Source organism: Mastigoproctus giganteus, chromosome 14 (assembly GCF_048544385.1).
Source record: "Mastigoproctus giganteus isolate SK-2022 chromosome 14, ASM4854438v1, whole genome shotgun sequence".
NCBI lineage: Eukaryota > Metazoa > Arthropoda > Arachnida > Uropygi > Thelyphonidae > Mastigoproctus > Mastigoproctus giganteus.
Genome location: NC_143588.1, coordinates 27,405,027 through 27,429,237, shown reverse-complemented (window position 1 = coordinate 27,429,237; position 24,211 = coordinate 27,405,027). Strand labels below are relative to the sequence as shown.

General features: G+C 39.4%; 1 protein-coding gene across 5 annotated transcripts in view; it reads left to right on the top strand.

Annotated features, from left to right (window-relative positions):
- Positions 1–24,211, top strand: part of LOC150075030 (uncharacterized) — a 322,726-nt gene that overhangs the window by 11,579 nt on the left and 286,936 nt on the right. For 3 of the 5 annotated variants that reach the window (XM_090388630.1, XM_090388629.1, XM_090388632.1), the window contains exon 2: positions 4,869–4,886. The exons of the other annotated variants lie outside the window; for them this stretch is intronic. In XM_090388630.1, coding sequence (XP_090244756.1) covers positions 4,869–4,886 — 18 coding nt within the window. The remainder of the gene's footprint in view (positions 1–4,868; positions 4,887–24,211) is intronic. 5 annotated transcript variants of the gene reach the window in all.

The following is a 24,211-nucleotide window of genomic DNA, read 5'->3' as shown; positions in this document are numbered from 1 at the left end:
AAGGTTTCTAGGTAGTTTAAGAGTTGGCAGTTAATTGATTTCTCCATTACTTTAGAAAGAGTAGAAGTAATTGCAATGGGACGATAATTGGATGGGAGGGATTTGTCACCCTTTTTAGGAACTGGTTGGATATGAGCAAATTTCCAAGCAGAAGAAAAAACACCTTTGGAATAAGAAAGTGAAAAAAGGTGGCAAAGAAGAGGAGTAAGTTCAGGAGCACGGGTTTTGAGTGCAAGTGGAAAAATATCATCAGGACCTGGAGCTTTCTTAGCATCAAGATTCGTCAAAATCCTTCTGACATCCTTTTGACGGAAGACCACAGGAGGAATGAATGGAATGTATTGGGAATGGTGGGAGGTGTTTTACCAAGATCATTAATACATGAGTTGGAAGAAAAATGGGATGTTAGCAGGTCAGCTTTATCCTTGGCTGAAGTGACAACAGAACCATCTGGTTTTGACAGAGGTGGGAGCAGAGATGGGCAAAGGTTGCAGCCAATAGCTTTGGCAAGAGACCAGAATGCTTGGCTACCATTAGGGCAAGAAGCAAGTTTTATACTCTTAGCCTGTTCAAAATCTAGTTTGAACTGATTAATAACTGCTTTACAATTGTTGCAAGCATTGGTGTAGGCAGAAAATGAAACTGAAGAATTGGAAACAAGCCAATTACGATATGCAACAGCCTTAGCACATTTATTGGAAAACCACTAATAAAGGACGATAAAGGAAGATTAGATAAAGGATGAGATTTTAAAGTGGAATTTGGAATAAAGGATTCCATTCCTACAAGAATAATTTCACTGACATGATCTGAGCAAATGTTGACATCAGAAGTTTTGAAACATTAATCTGACCAAGAAAAAGAAGAAAAGAAATCTCACAGGTCATCCCATTTTGCATCCTTGTAATGCCAAACTATACGAGGTTGGGAATATCCATGAGATAAAGGCTCCATTGGAGAAAAGACAATCACCAAGTTGTGATGAGGTGCCTAAAGGACCACTCAATTCAACTGTGTACTTAGAAGGGTTGTTTGTGAGAAAAAGATCAACCATATAGGCTGTATGGTTAGGATTGTCCAGTATTCTGGTAGGTAAATGAACAATCTGTGAAGGTCATTGCAAAAGCCTCAGCATCTCGACCAGCTGGGATGAAAAGTTTTCCCAAAAGTTTTCTAGTCACTTGGTGTGACTAGAAAACGGAAACCAGCTGGAGTTGTGAACATTAAAATCATCAAGGAAATGTACTTCACTGTTAGGAAAGTTGGACTGGAGAAAGTTAAGTTGCAAAGAGAGGAAGTCAAAGAGCTTCAAGTGATTAGTGGAGTTGGGAGAACGGTAGAGACAACAGATGAATTTGACACAATGAGGTAGAGATATTTTAAGCCAGAGAAGATCAAAAAGAGGAGATTCCAAATTACCAAGTCTCTGACAGGGAATATCAGATTTAGAAATCGTAAAATGTATATGTTAATATTTAGTCCAGTTTTAGCATCAAAAATTTCAGCCAAAATATGACACGGACAGTTATGTTTGAAATATGAAATATATTTGGATGGTTCAGATGGCAAATGGCCTAAATTTAAAAATGATTGAGACAGACCATGGTAATAAAACATCCTGTAGATCCCATTTTAATTGCAACACACTCTCTTTCTCTCTCTCTCTCTCTCTCTCTCTCTCTCTCTCTCTCTCTATATATATATATATATATATATATATATATAAATAAATAAATAAATAAATAATGTGTGGTTTGTAAAATAAATAGTGTCTCTGGAAATGAAAATACACATGCTGCCTGAACTAAGAGAAGTTTAAGGGATAGTTGAAAGTGGAAGTGAAGTAGTGGTTAAACAGGTGAAAGAATTCGAAAAACCTAGTACAAAAATGAACTGGGACTGAGGAAGCAAACAAAATACAAAAAAAAAAAAAAATAATAAATAAATAAATTGTATAAAAATAATAAATAATAAAGAAATAAATAAGCAAATAACACTATTCAGATGTGGGAGGGCAATTTTAGCAAGAGGTTGAATCAGGGGATGGCAAATATGCAAAATCTGAATATAGTAGATGAAAATATGATATTCAGGAAATTCATTAGGGGTCTACTCCTGACCATGTATCAGGCACTGCGTTTCCAAACTTTTCTGTAGTATTAGAAAAAGGGGGTAGCAAATATGTGACCTTTATTGTAATACTAGTAGACAAGGTAGTCCCTACGCAGTGTAAAAATGAAGTTAATAATGTAAATTAAAATAAATACAAATTTACAAGTGTAATGTGAAATATAGTACAAATGTATGTGAAGTGCAGAAGGGGTGAAAGGTAATTAAATTAACATGGTTGAAAATTCAAATATAAAGCAGAGAAATTTGATCGAAAAAGTGTGGACAAGCAAATGGTAAAATTCTTGGGAGGGGAAGGGGAGAAAAAGATGGTCAAAAGAAGATGAAAATGGCGATACGATTGAGGATAGACATGGGTTGTAATACGTGGGTTGTGATACAAACTTAGTTCAGTATCACCCTCGTATTACAGTATCTTAGTTCTGGCAACGTGTGTACTTTTCATTTCCATTTTGCCCAGACACTTTATTTATTTTACAAACCACATATTATTTATATCCTTTTGCTTCATTTACTGCTGCACTGCCCGTTTTTGAACATTAGACATATGATAACTTTTATTTTCCTTTTTCTGCTTATTTTGCTTCTTAACATTTTTATGTTACTACTATTTGTAAAATAATAAGAGGAGTTTACCTCAATATTGAGTATTACAGCTCTGATTCATACTATCTAATGTTACTACTATATATATATATATATATATATATATATATATTGGTTGGTTGTTGGATTTGGCACATCAGTGATTTAGACCATTTTGTGCAGTCTCAAGTATGGCCTAAATGGACTATAGCTCTCTTCCATATGATTAAAATAATGTATTTTTATACTGCTACATGATGGTTAAAGCTTAATGATTCCCTTGAACACTGCTTAATTCCTCCCTTCTCCAGTTTCTGGGACTGCCCCTGGCTGTACAAGTGTCTGCTTGCAGATTATGTTGTGTGTGTGTGTGTGTGTGTGTGTGTGTGTGTGCGCGTGCGTGCGTGCGTGCGTGCGTGTGTGCGCGCGCGCGCACGCTAAAAACCAAGAATAATTCACAGGGGGAACCCTGTTCCCTTTGCCTGAGACCAGTTAATGCCTCAATTGTAGAAATCTCTAGCAATTCCTCCAGTCTGTGATGAGACATAAATGCAGACATCTCCAAATGACAAAACCATTGTATTGTCATGGGAGATGTATTACTCTGTAATATTAATACTACTTGTATATTTATTAATACTATTTAGAATTTAATTTTGCTGTATTAATATTGCTATAATATATAAGTTATTATATTATATAGGTATATGAATTATAGGTATATGTGGCATGAATAAATGTGCAATAAACATACACAGATAAATAAGTTACAAATTAGGATTTTTATTTAATTTAATTTTTTGTTTAAGAAACATTAGTTTTTATCATCATGTAGCACTAAAGAAACATTGATCAAATATATAATAAATTCACATAAGAAGAATGCTTACTTTGTATTAAAATTATCTTCCTAAGTTCCTGAAGTGCAAAATCTTCAATTATGCAGTCATTTACATATAGGGTGCACTAAGTTCATTATTATTGTTTTATATAATAATACTAAAGTTTCTTATTTTGAAAAAAAATCATACTGCAAAGTACTGAATACATTTTACATAACCATTGTACATTTCCTTTAATAAATTAGAAACATCGAAACCTGAATTTATATATAACTGAAATACCCTAAGTGTTGAGTAATAGTTTATTTAAATCAACCATTCAAAATTGCATTGAGAACTTTTGGAAAAAAATCACACTAGTGTTATTTTGGAACATAGTGCTTTAAGTAACACCAGTATCTAGAAATAAATAAATGGTACCATTGGCACATACATTTGCAATTAATAGTTTGATGGTAGATGAACATAGAGAAACTTGATAAACATAGAAATTATAGTTCTTTTGTAGGATTCTGCTTCCATCTAAAATACTGTACTTTCACATGGCCACTAACTATGATTGTGCCTTAGTTTCTGTTTTAATTTAATTGATTTATAACCCAGGAGGCAGTTGGTGCATTTTCAGGGAAGTCATTTCATGCTTCCAGTGGCAAGAGTGCTGACTCCCTTATAATTATATTGCACTGTATATGGTGCTGAAGAATTTGAGATTTTAGGCCACACTGCAGTTTCATTTTAAACTTGATTTCAAAAACATTTTTTAATAAATAAATAATATTTATTAAATATTATTAATAAATAATGACATTCATTTTTTTAATAAATCAGACGGCTGTACATAAACTAGCAACTGTGTAGATTTACGAGTTTTGGCTCTTGAAATTTTTCACATGTGAAACATGTCATATGGGGTTTATACCCTGATTTATCAACTGTAAAAGTGTGAAAATTCATTAAGCGAAATTTTTGTTATGTGGTGGGAATAAGCTACAGTGGGATCTTAATCATCTGAAGCGAATGAGACTGAAACTGCCTTGGAAAACCGAAATCTGGAATAACAGAAATACAACTTTTTTTTTTGCCAATGCTTTATGGGGATTTAGAATTTATTTGTTGTTTTACAGTATTCATTACATACAATAATTATAATAAAAAGTATGTATGGAGTAATTTTAAAAGATTTAATTAATTGATTTAGATTAAACTAAAATTTACAGTATGCATAAAATGTGTATTATATATATATCATGCACTAAATTAATAAATTTGTATTTTATTCTCTCTTACTGCATTTAATGTTTCAAAACAAAGTTCTCAGTGCACTGGCTGGTAAGTTAACTTTTTATATTACACATTATTGTTATTATTTATATATTATATTAGCATCTAAGGCTATATCTATTACAAGTCTGGGCAGATACTTAATCTTAATAACTGAATGTCAAAGTTCCTATTTTCCAGATTGAGAACTGGTTCATTGCATAAATAATTTAAAAGTTTATACAAGTGTCATCCTAAAATAAATACACACTGCATGCATGCTCTTCACTCCACACACCCACCCAACTGATATGATATGATAATTTGAAGTTTAACTTCAACATTACTGTGCTTGAAACAGAGTTCCTTCATTGAATATGTGTGTGTAGAGGTGGTGACATCACTTTGGGTCAGATTACAGTTTTAGATCAAAGATCTTATCAAAATTGAAACTTTGTGGTCAGATGGTGACACAGATTTATGAATTGTTGTGGGAAGTGTGTGGTTGAGTAAACAGTCAGTCATCGTATTTCACATTGGTCTCAAGGGTTTTGTCAAGTTAGTATTAGTAATGGTGCAAGGAAGCCTAAGGCTTATGCTGCACCAGCCAAAATAAAATAAATAAAAATAAAATAAATAATTAATAAATAATAATAAGAGAAGAGAAAAGGAAATAGACATTTCCTTCTTCCTGTAGATCCAGCTAACCTTTGAATTTCCCCAAATTGTCAGCCTTAACCACCCATGTAAGTAACTTATTCCAGTAATTTATAACTCCCTGGCTGAACTAAAACTGCAATCCAGTCTAAACATTCCCCCCCCCCCGTAATTTGAATTTATAGCCCCTAGTTTTAGAATCATTTATAACCGTGAAAATTTCATCCTCATTCATTTTACTTTTGTCTCTCAGAGCCTTAAACACCTCAGTCATGTCTCTTCTATGGTGCCTAGTTTCCAGGCTATGCAACTCACATATTCGAAATCTTTCCTCATATGGACGCGCTTTTGCCGATCTCACCAGATGAATTACCCATTTTAGGACCCTTTAAAGAAGCTTGATGTCTTTTTTTAAGTGCAGTCTCCATACGTGAACATACAGTATTCCAAGTATGCTCTAACAATAGCCTTATATAATGGAATTATAATGTTCTTATCTCTACTAGCAAATGTTTGATAAATCATTGAGGTGTCTCTGTAGCCATGTGGGAAGGAGCAGCAGTGCGTAGCACACGCTTCTTGATTAGACCAGGGGTTCGAGCCCGTCACCACCAAATACGGAGGATGCGGAAAGGTCAGGGAATGACCACCGCATATCCCGGAGCAATATGGCTTTAGTTGCTAATGCTCCTAAAAACCAAATAACAAACAAACAAACAATAAATCATTGATAGGACACCATGGGCCTTCCTTGCAAACTGTCTACAATGCTTGGAGAACTTCATGTCTGACCTTATCGTAACACACAAGTCTCTTTCCTCCACTACTGGTTTTATTTCAACTCCACCAAGTGTATAAGTTATTTTGGGATTACTGTTCCCCAGGTGTAAGACCTTGCACTTTGCTGGATTAAAGCATAGCTGCCACTTTTCTGACCATCCCTGAAGTCTCTCTAGGTCACTCTGAAGCTCTGCTTGGTGGTGATCATTAACTTCTCTACCAACCTTTACATCAACTGCAAATTTAGACATCATGCCCTCTATCCCTTCATGAATATCATTTAAGAAAATCAAAAACAACAGTGGTCCCAATACTGATAGTTGGGGTACCCTGCTTCTTACATTAACAAAATCTAACCATTTATCACAACCCTCTGCCTCCAGCCCTGAAGACATCCTTCTATCCATCTAAGGATATTTCCTGAGATTCCAACCTCTCCCAGCTTATAAAGTAACCACTCATGTGGGACTGAGTCACATGCTTTGCTGAAATATAAATAAATAAGATTGAAATTATTCCCTAAATCCAGCTCACGAGCGACCCATCAAAATAGCTAACCAGATTTGTTAAACATGTTTTCCCTTTGCAAAACCATGCTGCGTATCCTTCAGAATTGCATTTCTATCTAAATGATCCCGAATTCCACCAATGAGCATTGCCTCCATGATTTTCCCTACTACTGAAGTTAGACTGACCGGTCGGTAATTTCCTGTTACACTCTTAAAACTGCCTTTATGTATTGGGGGGCACACTGGCACTTTTCCAATCCAACGGGATCTATAGGGTATGTGCCATCACAAAATTATAGGGTATGTGCCATCAATCTCAGGAGTCTTACTTGCCTGTAGGCTTGAAAGTTTTTTTCATTAAATATTCGTGAAATTTCAATATTATTAATTGCATATTTTTCAACTTCACTTCCATAATTTCTCATCAGCATCAAGGGTTTCTCTTCTGTAAATATCAATGCAAAGTAACTGTTGAGTTCATCTGCAACATCAGCTGGTGTATCTAATACTATCCCAAGTCCCATATAAGGGTCCAATCTGGTTGTTCTCTTTTTTTGAATTTAAATTCTTTATCCCCAGTCTTTGCTCTCTTTGCCAGCAATTTCTGCCTTTACCAGTTTAACCTTTTCTGTGGCACTATTAATCAATTTGTAGCTGCTATAGGCTTCAGTGCTTTTTATTGCTCTGTAACTTTTCTATGTTGTCTTTTTCTGCTCAAGTAATCTGGCAATTTCGTTATTCATCCAACTTGGAATCTTCCTCGTGGAGTATTTTTTTTAATGGTATATACACATTCAAGGCTTCTGTGATTAATGTTTTGAAAGTAGTTCAATTGTACTATAATTCATTTGTATTTGCTCTTTGTGAGATATCTACCCAGTTAATAGAGGCCATGTAACATCTTAAGCTGTTGTAATTTCCTTTCCTGAAATTATAACCTAATTATGTCATCAGGTTCATGGGTGGCGATCAGGTCTAGAATATTCTTTTCCCTAGTACTTTCTCTGACATGTTGATACAAATAACAATCATCTAGTTGATTTAAAAATTTTGGCCCCCATGTTGAGTTTCCTTCCCATTTACTCCAATCAGTTATAGGCAAATTAAAATCACTCACAATAAAACGTTCATGGTTACTTGTCCATTTCATTTACATGTAGAGGCTCTCATCATAATCATCACAATCACCTGGCCCGTAGATTGCTCCCATTCTCGTGAAACCTTTGCTTCCAACTCTCTTACACCATATAGATTCTATACTATCAGGCGGAATGTTTGAATCTGGGAAAGCTCTCATCATACCGAGGCTGCTTTTGATAAGAAGCATGACCCCCATCACCTGTTCTATCTGCACTGTCCTTCCTAAATATATTGCACACACACACAATACAGAAACTCATCATCCCCTATTTCCGGGTGACACCACGTTTCTGTGCGGCCCCGAGTGCCAAGCGAGTGATCTAGCGATTTCCAAAGCGATTTTCAAAGCGAATTTTCTATAAAGAAGTAGTTAAAATTTCTAAAGTCTTTTACTTTCAAAGTTATTTATTTTCTGGCTCTTTATAAATAAAGAAGGAAGCCCCCTACAAGAAAGGAAAATCACCTTTCTTTTGTATATATATAACTAACTCTTGTAACACACTAACTACTAACTTTTTATCGCTTGGTCACTGGTGGCACCGCTCCTGCCTCCACGTGGCGGGGCCGGTAACCTGGGAGAAGGAAGCTCCTCTCCCGGGGCGAAAAGGAGCAACAATGGATTGCGACGAATTTCCACCAATAGAGCCAACAGGCTCTCAACAAATTGACACCCGTAGAAGGGAACATGATCCTAGTCTCTCGAAAAGAATGAGAACAGATTCTAGCAAACCAGAACCACCAGCTTTTTTGATAATGCATTCATTATCGAATCAACCAGTAAGCAATTTGTCTCCCTTTGTCATTCAAAGGTGTCTTGAAAATTCAGCAGGAACACCAAAAATGGTAAAACGACTTCAGTCAGGAGATCTATTAATTGAAACCACGCAGGCAAGACACTCTGAACTGTTATTGAAACTGTCAACTATAAGCGGAATCCCAATTAAAGTCACGCCGCATAATACACTGAACTCCTCTAAAGGAGTAATAAGTGAGTGGGATCTACTAAACGTCACTGAAGAGGAAATAGTTACGGAATTACAAGAACAAAAAGTAACACAAGCAAGGCGAATCATGATCCGGAAAGACGATAAACTAGTTCCAACACGAAATATCATATTGACCTTCAGTACACCAAATTTACCAAACTCAGTAAAAGCAGGCTACCTCCACTGCCGAGTCCGAGCATACATTCCAAATCCCTTAAGGTGTTTCAAATGCCAAAAATTCGGTCATTCTCAAACAACATGCAGAGGAGAAAATACATGTCCTAATTGTGGTTCGAAAAATCATTCTCAAACAGATTGTACTGCAAAATCTCCAGAGTGCCCAAATTGTAAGAATGATCACCCAGCTTATTCAAAATCATGTGATCTGTGGAAAATGGAAAAAAATATACAGAAGTTTAAGATTGAACACAAAGTATCATATCAAGAAGCAAGAAGACAAGTCAAGGTAACTATGCCAAAACGCAGCTATGCTACTGCTACCCAAAACTGTCAAGCTGTTGCTACCCAAACAGAAGTGTCAATCCCACCTAACACATCCATTGCAGAATGGGCACGATCTGTACTTTTGACAGATCAGCCCGCTAACAAACCTGTTTCAATAGACGAAGTAAACAATACCCCACTCTCAGTTCCATCTAAAATTACATCAATCGATAAATCACAAAGGAAACCACAAAGGCAACGTGCCTCTGAATTGAAACAACCAAATTCAAGCAGTATGGACAGCGAAGCTGTAAATGCACAAGAAGAAACAGTCCTTGATCTTCATGCAGAAGATGACATGGAGACTGGATGTTCATCTACTGGTACCGATGATGTAGAAGGGAGTACAGAATATGGACGCCCTTATTTTCCAAGAAAGGATAAGATAAAACATGATCGTCAAAAGCAAACTGCACCCTCTTACAAGAAACAGACAGAATCATCTTCCCTCTCTAAAACCAAATAATGATGCACATCATACAATGGAATTGCAGAGGTTTACGTAGTAATACCGATGATATATACGATTTGATCTCACAATATAATCCGGTAGCCATTTGCTTGCAAGAGACTTACTTAAATCCACAGGTAACCTATTCGATTAAACATTTTACAGCCCATAGAAAAGATAGATTTAGTTCAAGCCATGCACATGGTGGAGTTGCAATTCTAGTGAATTGTAAATTTCCAGCAAGAAACATTCCTCTTCAGACCCACTTAGAAGCCGTTGCAGTTCGTGTAGCAATGGGAAAAACAATAACTCTCGTCTCATTGTATCTTCCACCTAACAATATCTACACGTTGAAAGAATTAGAAGATCTTATAAAACAGATACCATCTCCTTTTTGTCTTCTTGGTGACCTAAATGCACATCATCCGCTATGGGGATCTGCTTACATGGATAATAGAGGGCACTTGCTAGAAAAACTCATAGACCAACTGAACCTAACTTTGCTGAACACTGGTCATAACACCTACACTCATCTCTCCACGGGATGCATGTCGGCAATTGACTTATCTATATGCTCCCCTGAGTTACTTCCTACTATAGATTGGACGGTTTTAAATGATCTGCACAACAGTGATCATTTCCCAATAATATGCAGAATTCAAACAATGCAGACACCTTGCCCCGATCATCGGGTATTATGGAAATTTTCTAAAGCAGATTGGGAAAAGTTTTCTGTCTCCATCTCCTTTGATAGCCAATTGATACAACTAGGGTCCATTGATGATGCCACCGAGCACATTACCAAACAAATACTAGCAGCAGCTTCCAAAGCAATACCAAAATTTTCTACTTTCACACACAGAAACCTTAAACACTGGTGGAATGACGCTTGTACCATAGCGAAAAAAGAAAAAAATAAAGCCTGGAATCAGTTCCGTAAGTTTCCGACCACCGACAACCTAATCCAGTTTAAAAGGCTTAAGGCAAAAGCACGACAAATTAGAAGACAAGCCAAAAAAGAATCATGGATACAGTTTGCCTCTTCTATCACAAAAGACACTAGCAGTAAAACTATTTGGAAAAAAATTCGACAACTAAATGGCAAATTTTTCCCGGTTTCTGCTCCAATATTAATCAAGAACGGACAAGAAATATCCTCACCACAAGAAATAGCTAATGCGCTTGCAGAGACTTTCTCCGAAACTTCTGCCACTACAGCTTATGATACTTCCTTTCTACAAACTAAAGCCATAGCTGAAAAATATAAGATAAATTTCCAAACTACTCAGTCTCTTGCCTACAATCAACCTTTTCGTCTTTTTGAACTCCAAACAGCAATAAACAGATCACCAAATAGCGCTGCTGGAGCTGATGGAATCTATTATGTAATGCTAAAACATCTAAACAATATAGATTTGAATTTGCTAATAACTTTCTTTAATCGAATCTTCCTTGAAGGTACATATCCCTCTATCTGGCATCACTCCGTTATTCTAGCCTTTCCCAAACCAGGAAAGGATCAATCACTCACACAAAATTATCGACCAATCTCCCTCACCAGTTGTCTTGGCAAAACTCTAGAAAAGATGGTACACAGGCGACTTACCTGGATTCTTGAAACTCAAAAGTTGCTAAACAACAATCAATTTGGATTCCGACAAAACAGATCCACTTTAGATCTCATGGTGAAAGCAGAAACTAACATCCGTAATGCTTATGTAAAAAACGAACACCTTGTAATGGTAAGTTTGGACATTGAAAAGGCTTTTGACACAACTTGGAGGTATGGCATATTGCGAGAACTTTATTCCCTAGGACTGCGGGGACATTTACCGAAATTTATTAAAAACTTCCTCCAAAACAGAACTTTTCAGGTTCGCTATCAATCAGTACTTTCTCGTATCTATACCCAAGAAGAAGGTGTCCCACAAGGGTCAATACTTAGCGCTACTCTTTTTTCACTTAGGCTAAACACTATAACTCACAATATTCCCAGTACTGTCGAATTATACATGTATGCTGATGATCTCACTCTATCTTGCAGTTCAAAAAATATTCCTACCATTGAAAGACAGCTGCAACTCTCCATAAATAAGCTGGAAATATGGACACAGCAGAATGGATATCGTATGTCAGAACAAAAAACAGTTGCAATCCACTTCTGCAAAAAACGCAAGCTGCATCCGGAACCGGAACTTCGGCTAAAGAACCACCTGATACCGCTCACCAGTAATTTTCGTTTCCTAGGTTTAATGTTAGACACCAAACTTAACTTTGTTTCTCACATAACATATCTCCGAACAGTATGTTTAAAGAAACTAAATATTCTTCGGTCCATTTCTGCCATGAAATGGGGTGCTGATAGATACTCTCTCCTACATCTGTATCGCGCTCTTATCAGGTCCCGATTAGATTATGGAGCTGTTGTCTATGACTCTGCTAGGAAAAGTGCACTAACCAGACTGAACACCATCCAACACAGTGCCCTTCGTACTTCGCTAGGAGCCTTTAGAACATCCCCTGTCCAGAGTCTGTATGTAGAGGCGTATGAACCTCCACTTCACCTTAGAAGGAAAATGCTGCTCCTTAATTATGCAGCCAAAATTCAAAGCCTTCCAGCCCATCCTCTTCGATCATTGATTCTCAACCCTGATTGGATCACGTTCTACAACAACAAAGTTAAAGAAAATGGACCCACTGGTATTCGATTAAAAGAATTGATACATGCCTGGGACATAAACTTTGACAATATGCTTCAAGAGAAAGATGTACCTGATCCACCCTGGTCTGTAACTCTCCCTCACTGTGATAACTATTTTCAGCAATGGGGAAAAAAATCCCTGCCATATGAAAGTATTAAACAGCTACATAAAGACCATGCCCTCAACAATGCTCAACGCTGTATAATATATACAGACGGTTCGAAAACAGACTCTTCTGTTGGTGCTGCAGCTGTCTTTTCCACTTTTACGCTTTCAATATCATTACCAGTTGAGTGTAGCAGTTACACTGCAGAATTATACGCAATAAAATTAGCCCTAGAAAATATAAACACTTCCCACAATACCAGCAGTATAATATACACAGATTCCATGAGTGCAGTATCCGCTTTGGACAATAAACTTTCAATATCGCATCCCGTCATAAAACAAATTTTTTCCTGCTTAAACCAGCTACGAAGTAAGAATCATGCAGTGCTATTTTGCTGGATCCCAGGGCACTCTGGTATCACAGGTAACGAGAGAGCAGATCAGGCAGCCAAACAACCAAACAGTGCAATACCATCACATTACCATGTACCATACGTAGACTATTTGAAGCACATTAAAAAAATCAATACAATCCAGTGGTCTGAAATCTGGAGGTCACAAACGAACAACAAATTGCTTGAAATCAAAGAGAAACCAGCACTATGGAAATCTAGCTTAAGAAAAAACAGACAAGAAGAGGTTGTGCTAGCAAGATTACGCATAGGGCATACACATCCAACCCATATATATCTACTCAAGCAGGAGGTCCCACCTCAATGCACTCATTGTGCTTTACCACTTACCGTCAAGCATATACTCTTAGATTGTAAGCAGTATTCCTATTTCCGAAAAAATAGTTTCCCTTCACTGTCACAACTGAAAGAGCCTCTATCACTTGCCCATATTATTGGAAACAATGCGAATTTAAAAGAACTATTTACCTTTCTTAAGCAGATACAAATATATGATTTTCTATGATTACAAACTGGAACCAAATTTTATATAAAAACAGGTCATAAGAACAGGCACATTTTGGCCCTAGTTGCCCTTGTGCCCAAAAATACCAATACCAATACCACGTTTCTGTAAGCCTTATTATGTTAGTGTTACTTGTCCTAATCAGCAGTTTGAATTCATTCATTTTAATGACTACACTTCTGCCATTACTTTATAAACAATTAAAACTTAGTGTTTTTGTATAGTTAAAAACTACCCTGACACTCTTTGAAGCTATTTAAGCTTGCTTCGCTGTCATTGGTTACTTGCTCATTTGAATCGTTTCAGCCCTCAGAGCATCTGATCTGTTGCAGTAACAAACAAGATCTAATATGATCTGTTGCAGTAACAAACAAGATCTAATATGATCTGTTGCAGTAACAAAGAAGAACTGTTGAGGTATGTGCAAGTATTACTTTGACCAATGTTATCAGATAAACACATATTTATATTACTCTTGTTCCCCCTAACTAGCAGTTTAAGGTATCCTCAATAATACTTGCAAAACCCCTTGCACTACCTTTGTTTAAATGTATCCGATCTCTACAAAAAAGGTTCCTTCTACCATGAGTGCAGGCCAAACTGATAAAAATTCCCCCCTTCCCCCCAAAAAAAGCCTTTCAGAGTCCATCAAGATGAGTTAATCCACAAGACTTTCAGCATATAATCCCTCCTATCATGTCTGGCCAGAATTGCAGGCACATAAGACATTCTGGCCTAACTTGTGGCATTTCTTTAGCATGATCCCATATTTATCTAACAAATCTTCAGATTGTGTGTGCTTAATATCATTAGTTCCCCACATGAATAATAATATTCTCCTTACCCCTTTAAAATTGACAGTCTGTTGATGACATCATTAATTGTTGTTCCCAGCAGACATACTCTGGTTCTGTTAGGAGACTCCCTGACAATGGAGTCTCCTAATAGAACTAAGTCCTTCTGAACCAGAGCAGTTTGTACTTGGTTTTTCTGCTCTTGGGACCGAATCAGGAGTGCATCACTTGGTAGGTTACTAGTCTTGTGTTCATGATGAGCTCCCAGTTACATTATTCTTGAGGGCAAGCACCTGTTTTTTTCAGTGACTCAGCTTCTTCTAGCAATGCACCAAATTTTAACTTTAGTTCGGTACACTCTGTACAATGGTAACAAAGAAAAGAATTGCCTGGTGAGCTATGATTCACTAGGGCAACCTTGGAATACATGCCACAGGTTCTGCAAATGATAAAATCATGATTCACCCAGAAATTGCCATTGGCTATTTCAGTATGAGTCATGATACTCTTGGATGAAGTGGTCAAGGTGGATCTTGTCAAAACCATTGTTAAATTTACTTCTGGTCCTTAGCTGGCGGCTGGAGGAGGCGGTTGGCCACACAACCAGTACGCTGCTGTAGGTGCCACAGGGTTTCGGACTTGCTCTGTGATGTTCTTCCATGCTTTACGATCCATGGCATCAGTCCTGGCCTGATTAAGGTTGAGACATCGGCTCTTCAGGTAATTTTCCACTTGCTTGGCCCACATTTTCCTAGGCACGTTCCACTGAATGCTCCATTGGGTGGGTCGTTGTCTCCAAAGGAGTGTGGATGGTATTCTATTTGCACCCATTCTACATACGTGGCCAAACCATCTAAGCCTTTGCTTCTGGATTTGTTTGGCGATGGTTGGTGTTGCTGTTGGCATCTGGCGCGGATGGTATCATTAGTGATGTAGTTGCAAAGTGAGATGCCCAGGATCTGCCACAGGCATTGCATTTGGAATACCTCAAGCTTGTTTAAATCTAGCTTGAGACAAATCCATGTTTCCGATCCGTAAAGGAGAATGGGCAGGATCAAAGTCCGGAAGAGTTGGATTTTAGTCTTTGAGGAGATGTTGGTCCTCTTCCACAGACACCATTTGAGCGAGGTGAATGCAGTGGCGGCCTGTCCAATTCTGCTGTGGATCTCCACGGTGGATGCAACTTTCTTCTCCTGGACCAGCGACCCAAGGTATTTAAAGTCCTGCACTTGCTTGATCTGGACACCTTCGAGATAGATGATGGCTTGCGACCCATCTGTTGTCAGGGCCTTTATCTTATCAGCATTGATCTTCAACCCGTATGGCCGGGCAATGCGGCAATGTCATAGAGGATGTCCGTGGCTTCAGCGTCGTTTCCGGCAAAGATAGCACTATCGTTGGCAAACATCAAGTCAGTCACATAGTGATCCTTGCCATATTGTATACCCTGTCTGTTGCTGAATGCTTGCCTCATAATGGCGTCGACCACGATGTTAAAAAGCAACGGGGGGGGGCCATGTCCCCTTGGCGGACTCCAGTTTGGATGGTAAATTCCTCAGATAAATCGTTCTGGATGCGCACCTGGCTGGTTAAACCATTGTATGCAGTTTGGAGGAGTGTGATGACTTTTCGAGGTACATGTTCGACCTCTAGCAATTTCCATAAGGAGGGCCGGTGGACACAGTCGAAAGCAGACTTAAAGTCAATAAAAACAATGACAGTTTGCTGTCCACACCGGATCCTCTCCTCCATCAGTTGATGGATGGCGAAGATTTGATCACAGCATCCTCACCTGGGTCTAAATCCAGCCTGTTCTTCTCGACAGGTTTGCTCGCAATGTTTTTGCAGCCTTGACTGAATGATCTTCATAAGGACCTTTCCATTGATGGAAAGGAGACTGATGCCACGGTAGTTCTTGCAATCCCGATTATCACCTTTCTTATGGATTGGCACGATAATGGCTTTCCTCCATGTTAGCGAATTTGTTCAGTGCACCAGATGGTTTTGAGAAGTGAGTGTAGTCGGCGAAGCAGTACATCTTCCCCAGCTTTGATTGCTTCTGTGGTGACTTGGTCCACTCCTGGTGCCCTGCCATTCTTTAGGGATTGTATGGCTGCTTTCACTTTTTCTACTGTAGGCTCGACATCAACCATGGAGACCTCAGGGGGATCGATCGGTGGTGCGGCTGCTGGTGGTCCCTGAGGTGGGTCGTGATTATACAATGCTTTAAAGAATTCACTCCACCGTTGCAGGTGTTTGGACGGTGATCGCACGAAGGTCCCATCAGCGTTCTTGATGTTGTCACTAGTCAATTTGGTCTTTCCACTCAGACATCTGAGGGTACGGTAGAGAGTGCGGTACTTGTGCTTGGATGCTGCCTCTTCAAGATCGTCTGCCACTTGGTTCCAGTATGCTTCTCTCTCTGCTTCTATCCTCTGTCGGACTTTTCAGTTTAACTGCCGGTACCGTTCGAAGTCGACCAATTTTGCCTGTTTCCGTTTGTCCACGAGGTCGAGGCACTCATCTGATATCCATGGTTACGTTCGGCGTCAGGCAGGTGGACATAGGGGCTTGGCACATTCCAGGATGGCATCAGAGATCTGCTTTTCTTCTTCATTTATATCCTCGGGCACGGCCAGTGTCTCAAAGCCGTTGGATAGGGCGATCTGATATGCCTGTTTGTTGGCAGCATTTATTAGTTGCCTCCAGTCTAGCTTGGCTGACCGAGATGACCTTTTTGCATGTCGTAGTTTGAGCTGCACCTTCGCCCGGATGAGGTAGTGATCAGATCCGCAATCAGGTCCCCTCATGGCTCGGACGTCCATGAGTGATGAGCGAAATCGGGTGTTGATCAAAATGTAGTCCAGGATTGCTGAGTCCTTGCCAGATGGATTTCGCCATGTAAGTTGATGTTTTTGAGGGTGCTGGAAATGGCTGTTTCCGATGATCAGGTTGTTAGATGCCACAAAGGACAACAGACGTAGTCCGTTGTCGTTGATCTCCCCATGACCAAACTTGCCCATTGTTGTTTTCCAACCAGATCTATCCACCCCAGTGTGGATGTTAAAGTCACCTGCGAGGATGATCACTTCTGTCTGTGGAATTGAATCCAGCGTATGTTGGAGCTGGTTGTAAAAATCTTCTTGGTCGGGTCCAGGCTAGTCTCAGTTGGTGCATAGGCAGAGATGATGTGGGTCTTGATGGTGCCCTTGACAGTAAGGACTGCCAGGCGGTCGATATTGGTTGGAAAGCGACCACACTACTGGTGGCCTGAACATCGACCATAAAGCCCACTCCTGCTTCTCGTTTCTCACCACCAGAGTAGAATAGCGTAACCGCTTCGCTAGGTGCTGGTGGTTGGATGATCATCGTTCCAGACCCGGTGAGCCTTAGTTCGGATAATGCCACAATTGATATCTTGCACCTAAGTAGTTCTTGGGCGATGATTTTCTTTTGTCCAACGTGGTGCCCCGTTTGAACATTCCATTCACCAATGTTAATTGCCCTTTTCGCTGTAGTAAGCTTACTGCTGTGGCCAGTGGTCCACTTCACACCGGCACCCCGCGTCCCCAGTGCTGCTGCATCGGCTGCCCCGGATACGGTAACATTGTTGAAAGAGCTTGTTCCGAATTCCATGTGGTTTCTCGCCTAGTTTCCCCGGTTTCCCGGTTCTGGTCATTTCGGCAGGATGACCACCCTCCTCCTTTCACAGCCGGGCTTGGGACCGTCTTTGGCAGAGTTGTTAAATTTACTAAATATCATAGAAAGTAAAAATTATATTTATAGTATTATAAAAATTAAATTTACAAACTATTACAGGAAAAAAACTTATATTGAAATAAACTTAATAGTATATTAAATAAATTATTTAAATGGAATTATCTAACCACTCAATCCTAATCTACTCAAACTCCAGGGGGCTCGCATCTGGTGAGTATGGGCTTGGCCACACCCAGGGTCCTGAGCTGGATATCATCATTCTTCTCTTTCTTGGTGATTCCCTTCTACTTCTGACTCTTGTTCTCTCTCTGTCTCTTGGGGTAATTGAGAAATCTTTTGTTTTGGCAGCATAAGCGTCAGGCTTCCTTGCACCATATGGTTAATAATAATAATAATATAATAATCCTCTCTAATAACTATGCTCTCCTTGCACTTTAGAAATGTGTCTGCTCACTATGAATGCCAAGTTTTGACTTATCAAAAGTTCAGACCAGTGTTTAAGACAAGCAGTGCTCAGGTAGACTGAGAATGTTTATAGACAACACATTGGCAGTCATTATTATTGCCATTTTGGAGGAAGACAGTCATATGAGCTGTGAAGAAATAGCCAGCAAACCTGGATTACCAAAATATTCTGTTCACTGAATTTTAACTGAGGTGTTACAAAAGCAAAAGGTCATCACTCAATGGATCCAACATTTGCTGTCAGATGAACAATGAGCAAAGTGTAATGAAATTGCAACCCAGTTATTCACATGTTACTGACAAGGAGGTGAAGAGTTCTTAAAACATACTGTTGCTATCAATGATGAGACATGGACACATAACCTTGAACTGAAGTCGCAATCAGTCATCAATTACTGGAAGCATCCACTTTTGCCACGTCCTTCTAAATGTTACCAGCAACAGTCAAAGGTGAAACAAAAAGGCCATCATGGTGTATGATTATGAGGGTATTATTACTGCTGATCATGTGCCCCCTGGAAGAGCTGGAGTAGCTGGAGACTACTATGCGATATTTCTTTGTTGAAAATTATGCCTGTAAATGTGTCAGAAGCAGCCACAGTTGGTTTTCTCATACTCCATGACAGTGCAAAGGCGCCTCCGTAGCCAGGTGGGCAGGAGCAGTTCGTAGCACACGCTTCTTGATTAGACCAGGGTTCACTCCCGTGACCACCAAATATGGAGGATGCGGAAAGGTCAAGGATTGACCACTGCATATCCCCGGAGCAATATGGCCTTAGTGCTAATGCTCCTAAAAACCAAATAACAAACCAACAAACAACAGTGCAAGTCTCATATCATATAGTCTGTACAGCTTGTTTTCACTGATTACAAATGGAAAGCACTACCACACTCCTATTATAGTCCTGATATGAGTCATTGCAGTTACATCTATTCTCCAAGCTCAAGAAACCATTGTGTGGACAAAGATTTCTGTTTTTAGTAGCATTCAGTGCAGCCATGACCCGATGCACCTTACAGCTTAACTTTAGCAGACATTTCAACAGCATTCAAAATTCAAACATTGGGAAGCAGTTAATATGGCTTGAGCAGGACTAAATTGAAGGTTTTAATGTAAATTATGTGTAAAATAAATTAATTTTAAATTTGTGCATTACTTTTGGGATAACTCTCATATTTAATAATTTGGCTCTTACTGTATGGCCGAAGTCCAACTTGCAAAGAAATCATTCCAGAATCTAAAACTGGGGACACATTTTCTTATAGAAATAATAAGAACATTATTGCAGTTTACAGGAAGCATGGGCAAAAAATGTAAATTCTGTTTTAAAACTTAAATTAATAAAAAAAATTCTGTAGCCTGTAGTAACTTCCTGTCATTTATAGCTTTTCCTCCCGGTGAGATCTGTCTATTTTGTGAAATGTATGGGCTTCTGAAGTAATTGAACAAACCTCATGGCAAATATCATTCTTTTTTCCTCTTTCAAATTTAGTATATCACTTTAAAAATTTCTTCCACGCTTTAAAATTCTTCAATTCATCATGCCACTACAATAATGAATATGCTGCTATTTTATTCTTTACTGGTTTTATGGGATGAAGGTTCTGTCTCAGAACCATAAAATTATTTGAAGATGATACCATTCTGAAGAGAGTACATATTAAAGTATAAGACAGTTGTTTTAAAATTTAGAATTCCATTTTGGGCAGTTGTAATTGATTTATCACATGAGAGAAAGTTTTTCAGGTCATGGGATTGTCCATTAGTGAGCATGATTAGTAAGTCATTGATAATTAGCAGTGAAAAGTTTCTCAGCATAATGGTTCTTACACAAAGCAATAAGTGCACACCTTTTATTCTCCCATGTGGTCCTTGAGGTTGTCACAGACCTTCTCTCAGATATGCCAGACAAGCTGTACTTGCTACCTGGGAGTCTAAAATGCTGATGGAACTGATATTCAGGTGACACTCAAGTCAAGTGGACCCAATTTCGGCGAAGTCTGGATGGTCTGTGACAGCCAAATCCTCTGCTTGCACCTTCACGATGGTGGGACTGTTAGTAATCCTGGGTATAACCTCCATGCACAAGTACATGGTGGGTGACCACCCAGGTGTGAACCAACGTAAGCAGGGGTCGAGGTGTGGCGCCCACACCACATGGAGGAACGCCGCCCCTCTATGTTACCAGGCAGTACTAGGTAGTAGATGACTCTCATCAACCGGTGAAATACCACCACTTTGCTTATTGGAGGCTTGAAGTGGTGGTGGAACCCATGTTTAGTCTCTAGAGCTAAGTTCCGGTCAACCCTTCCCTATCTCTTCCATCATGCAGTATGATTGATGACTTTTGAGGTTATGATGAACATCGTGGCGAGATCCAGTATTCCTTACATTTCGAGGGTACAGGTCTAAAACGGTGTTCACAGGCCGGCCGCTAGTTAGTACACCGGACTGAACCTATTGGTAACTCTAGGAAGCTTCCAGATCAGCTAGTGTATAATCTTGCTACCTCTACTCTGCCAGATAGTGACTGGAGGGAGTCCGAGTAGTGTGTATGCGGTGAGCATTGTCGAGGCCACGTTATGTGAAGGATCTGGGTATATTCTTACCTCATGTATGCCATATCCAAAAATTTCATTACTTCATACAGCATGTCCCACCTACTTTTTCTTACTATTGAATACACCATGAATTGTCAAACTAATAGAGCAAGCTTATCTGCGAAAAGATCTAAACCTCCCAAGGACTTCCTAATTCATTTCACAAATATACGTGGTCTCAATTCTAATATCATCGATATCCATTTCCACTTGCAGTCTGCCAAACCCCATGTACTTTTTCTGACAGAATCTCAGTTATCGGTTGATTGATCTACTGTTCATCTCAGATGCCCAAATTATTCGCTGTATGATTCCTTTCGCCTCAAAGGTGGTACTTGTGCATATGTCCGTTCTGATATTCCCTGTCAGAGACTTGGCAATTTGGAATCTCCTCTCTTTGATCTTCTCTGGCTTAAAATCTCTCTACCTCATTGTGTCAAATTCATCTGTTGTCTCTACCCTTCTCCCAACTCCACTGGCGCCTCCGTAGCCAGGTGGGAAGGAGCAGCAGTGCGTAGCATACGCTTCTTGATTAGACCGGGGTTCGAGCCCGTCACCACCAAATACGGAGGATGCGGAAAGGTCATTCAGGGAATGACCACCGCATATCCCGGAGCAATATGGCCTTAGTTGCTAATGCTCCTAAAAACCAAAAAACCAAATAACAACAACCCAACTCCACTAATCACTTAGAGCTTTTTGACTTCCTCTCTTTGCAACTTGACTTTCTCCAGTCCAACTTTCCTAACAGTGAAGTAATTTTCCTTGGCGATTTTAATGTTCACAACTCCAGCTAGCTTCCGTTTTCTAGTCACACCAACCCAGCAGGTCGAGATGCTGAGGCTTTTGCAATTACTAATGACCTAGCACAGATTGTTCATTTACCTACAAGAATACCTGACAATCCTAATCATACAGCCAATATGCTTGATATTTTTCACAAACAACCCTTCTAAGTACACGGTCGAAGTGAGAGGTCCTTTAGGCACTTCAGATCACAACTTGGTGATTGTCTCTTCTCCAATGGAACATTTATCTCATGGCTATTCCCAACCACGTGTCGTTTGGCATTACAAGAATGCAAAATGGGATGACCTGCGAGACTTCTTTTCTTCTTTTCCTTGGTCGGATTACTGTTTCAAAACTTCTGATGTCAACGTTTGCTCAGATCGTGTCAGTGAAATTATTCTTGCAGGAATGGAATCCCTTATCCCACACTCCACTTTAAAATCTCGTCCTTTATCTAAACCTTGGTTTTCCAATAAATGTGCTAAGGCTGTCCAAGAGAAGAATGTTGCATATCGTAATTGGCTTGTTTCTATTCTTCAGTTTCATTTTCTGCCTACACCAAAGCTCGCAACAATTGTAAAGCAGTTATTAATTAGTCCAAACTAGAGTTTGAACAGGCTAAGAGTAGAAAACTTGCTTTTTGCCCTAATGGTAGCCGAGCATTCTGGTCTCTTGCCAAAGCTATTGGCCGCAACTTTTGCCCATCTTTGCTCCCACCTCTGTCCAAACCAGATGGTTCTGTTGCCACTTCAGCCAAGGATAAAGCTGACCTTCTAGCATTCCATTTTTCTTCCAGCTCATGTATTAATGATCTTGGTAAAACACCTCCCACCATTCCCAACACGCTCCATTCAATGCCTCCTGTGCCGACCGGGCTAGCCGAGTGGGTAAAGTACCTGCCCGGCAACCCAAAGGTCGCGGGTTCGATTCCCGCCTCGGGCTTGGATCAAAGTACTGCAAAAACCTTGGGAGGTGCAATATGGCCACAGAAGCCGATGCGCCAACAACTATCAAATCAAAAAAAAAAAATGCCTCCTGTGGTCTTCCGTCAAAAGGATATCAGAAGGATTTTGATGAATCTGGATGCTAAGAAAGCTCCAGGTCCTGATGGTATTTTTCCACTTGTTCTCAAAACCTGTGCTCCTGAGCTTACTCCTATTCTTTACCGCCTTTTTTCACTTTCTTATTCCAAAGGTGTTTTTCCTTCTGCTTGGAAATTTGCTCATATCCAGCCAGTTCCTAAAAAGGGTGACAAATCCCTCCCATCCAGTTATTGTCCCATTGCAATTACTTCTACTCTTTCTAAAGTAATGGAGAAATCAGTTAACCGCCAACTCTTAAACTACCTTAGAAACCTTCTGTCTGATCAACGATCACCAGTATGGATTCCGTCAGTGTCGATCCACTGGAGATATTCTGGCTTATGTTACCCATTTATGGAGAAATTCAATGGAAAGGTTTGGTGAAACACAAGTAGTTGCTCTTGACATCTCAAAGGCTTTTGATCGTGTTTGGCATAAAGGTCTTCTAAACAAGCTTCCATCTTATGGTTTGCCAACTGTTTTTAGTAATTGGTTATCCAGTTTTCTCTCTGATCGCTCACTGAGGGTGATGGTAGATGGCTCTCTGTCTTCTAACTTCTCCACTAATGCCGGTGTCCCCCAAGGTTCAGTTCTTTCCCCCACTCTTTTCCTCTTGTATATCAATGACCTTCCATTGACTGAAAATCCTATCCATAGTTTTGCCGATGATAGCACATTGCATTCAACTTTCCATTTTGAGAAACCTTGTCCTGCTCAATCAGCTTCAATTTCTCGAAAATCTGCTACCAATTCCTTAAATGCCGATCTTCAGGTAATTCTCCAGTGGGGCAAAGACAACTTAGTTGATTTCAACCTCCTTCTAAAACTCAGTCTTGTCTTATATCTCGCAAAAAGGATTCTTCTGCTCCTATGCTTATCTTTAGTGACACCCCAATTTCTAGGCAAAATGATATATCTCTTTTGGGAATTAACTTGACTTCTAATCTCTCTTGGCACAAGCACATTACAAAAATTGCTTCCTCTGCATCTAAAAAACTTGGTTTTCTCTTTCGCTCTCGGTGTTACTTTTCTTCCAAACAGCTGCTCACTCTGTATAAATTGCAAATCTGCCCTGCCATGGAATATTGTTCCCACATCTGGGGTGGTGCCCCCAAAACCTCTCTCAGGCTTCTTGATTCCATTCAGAAGAGGGCAGTTAGGTTAATTAATGACTCATCTCTAACAGAG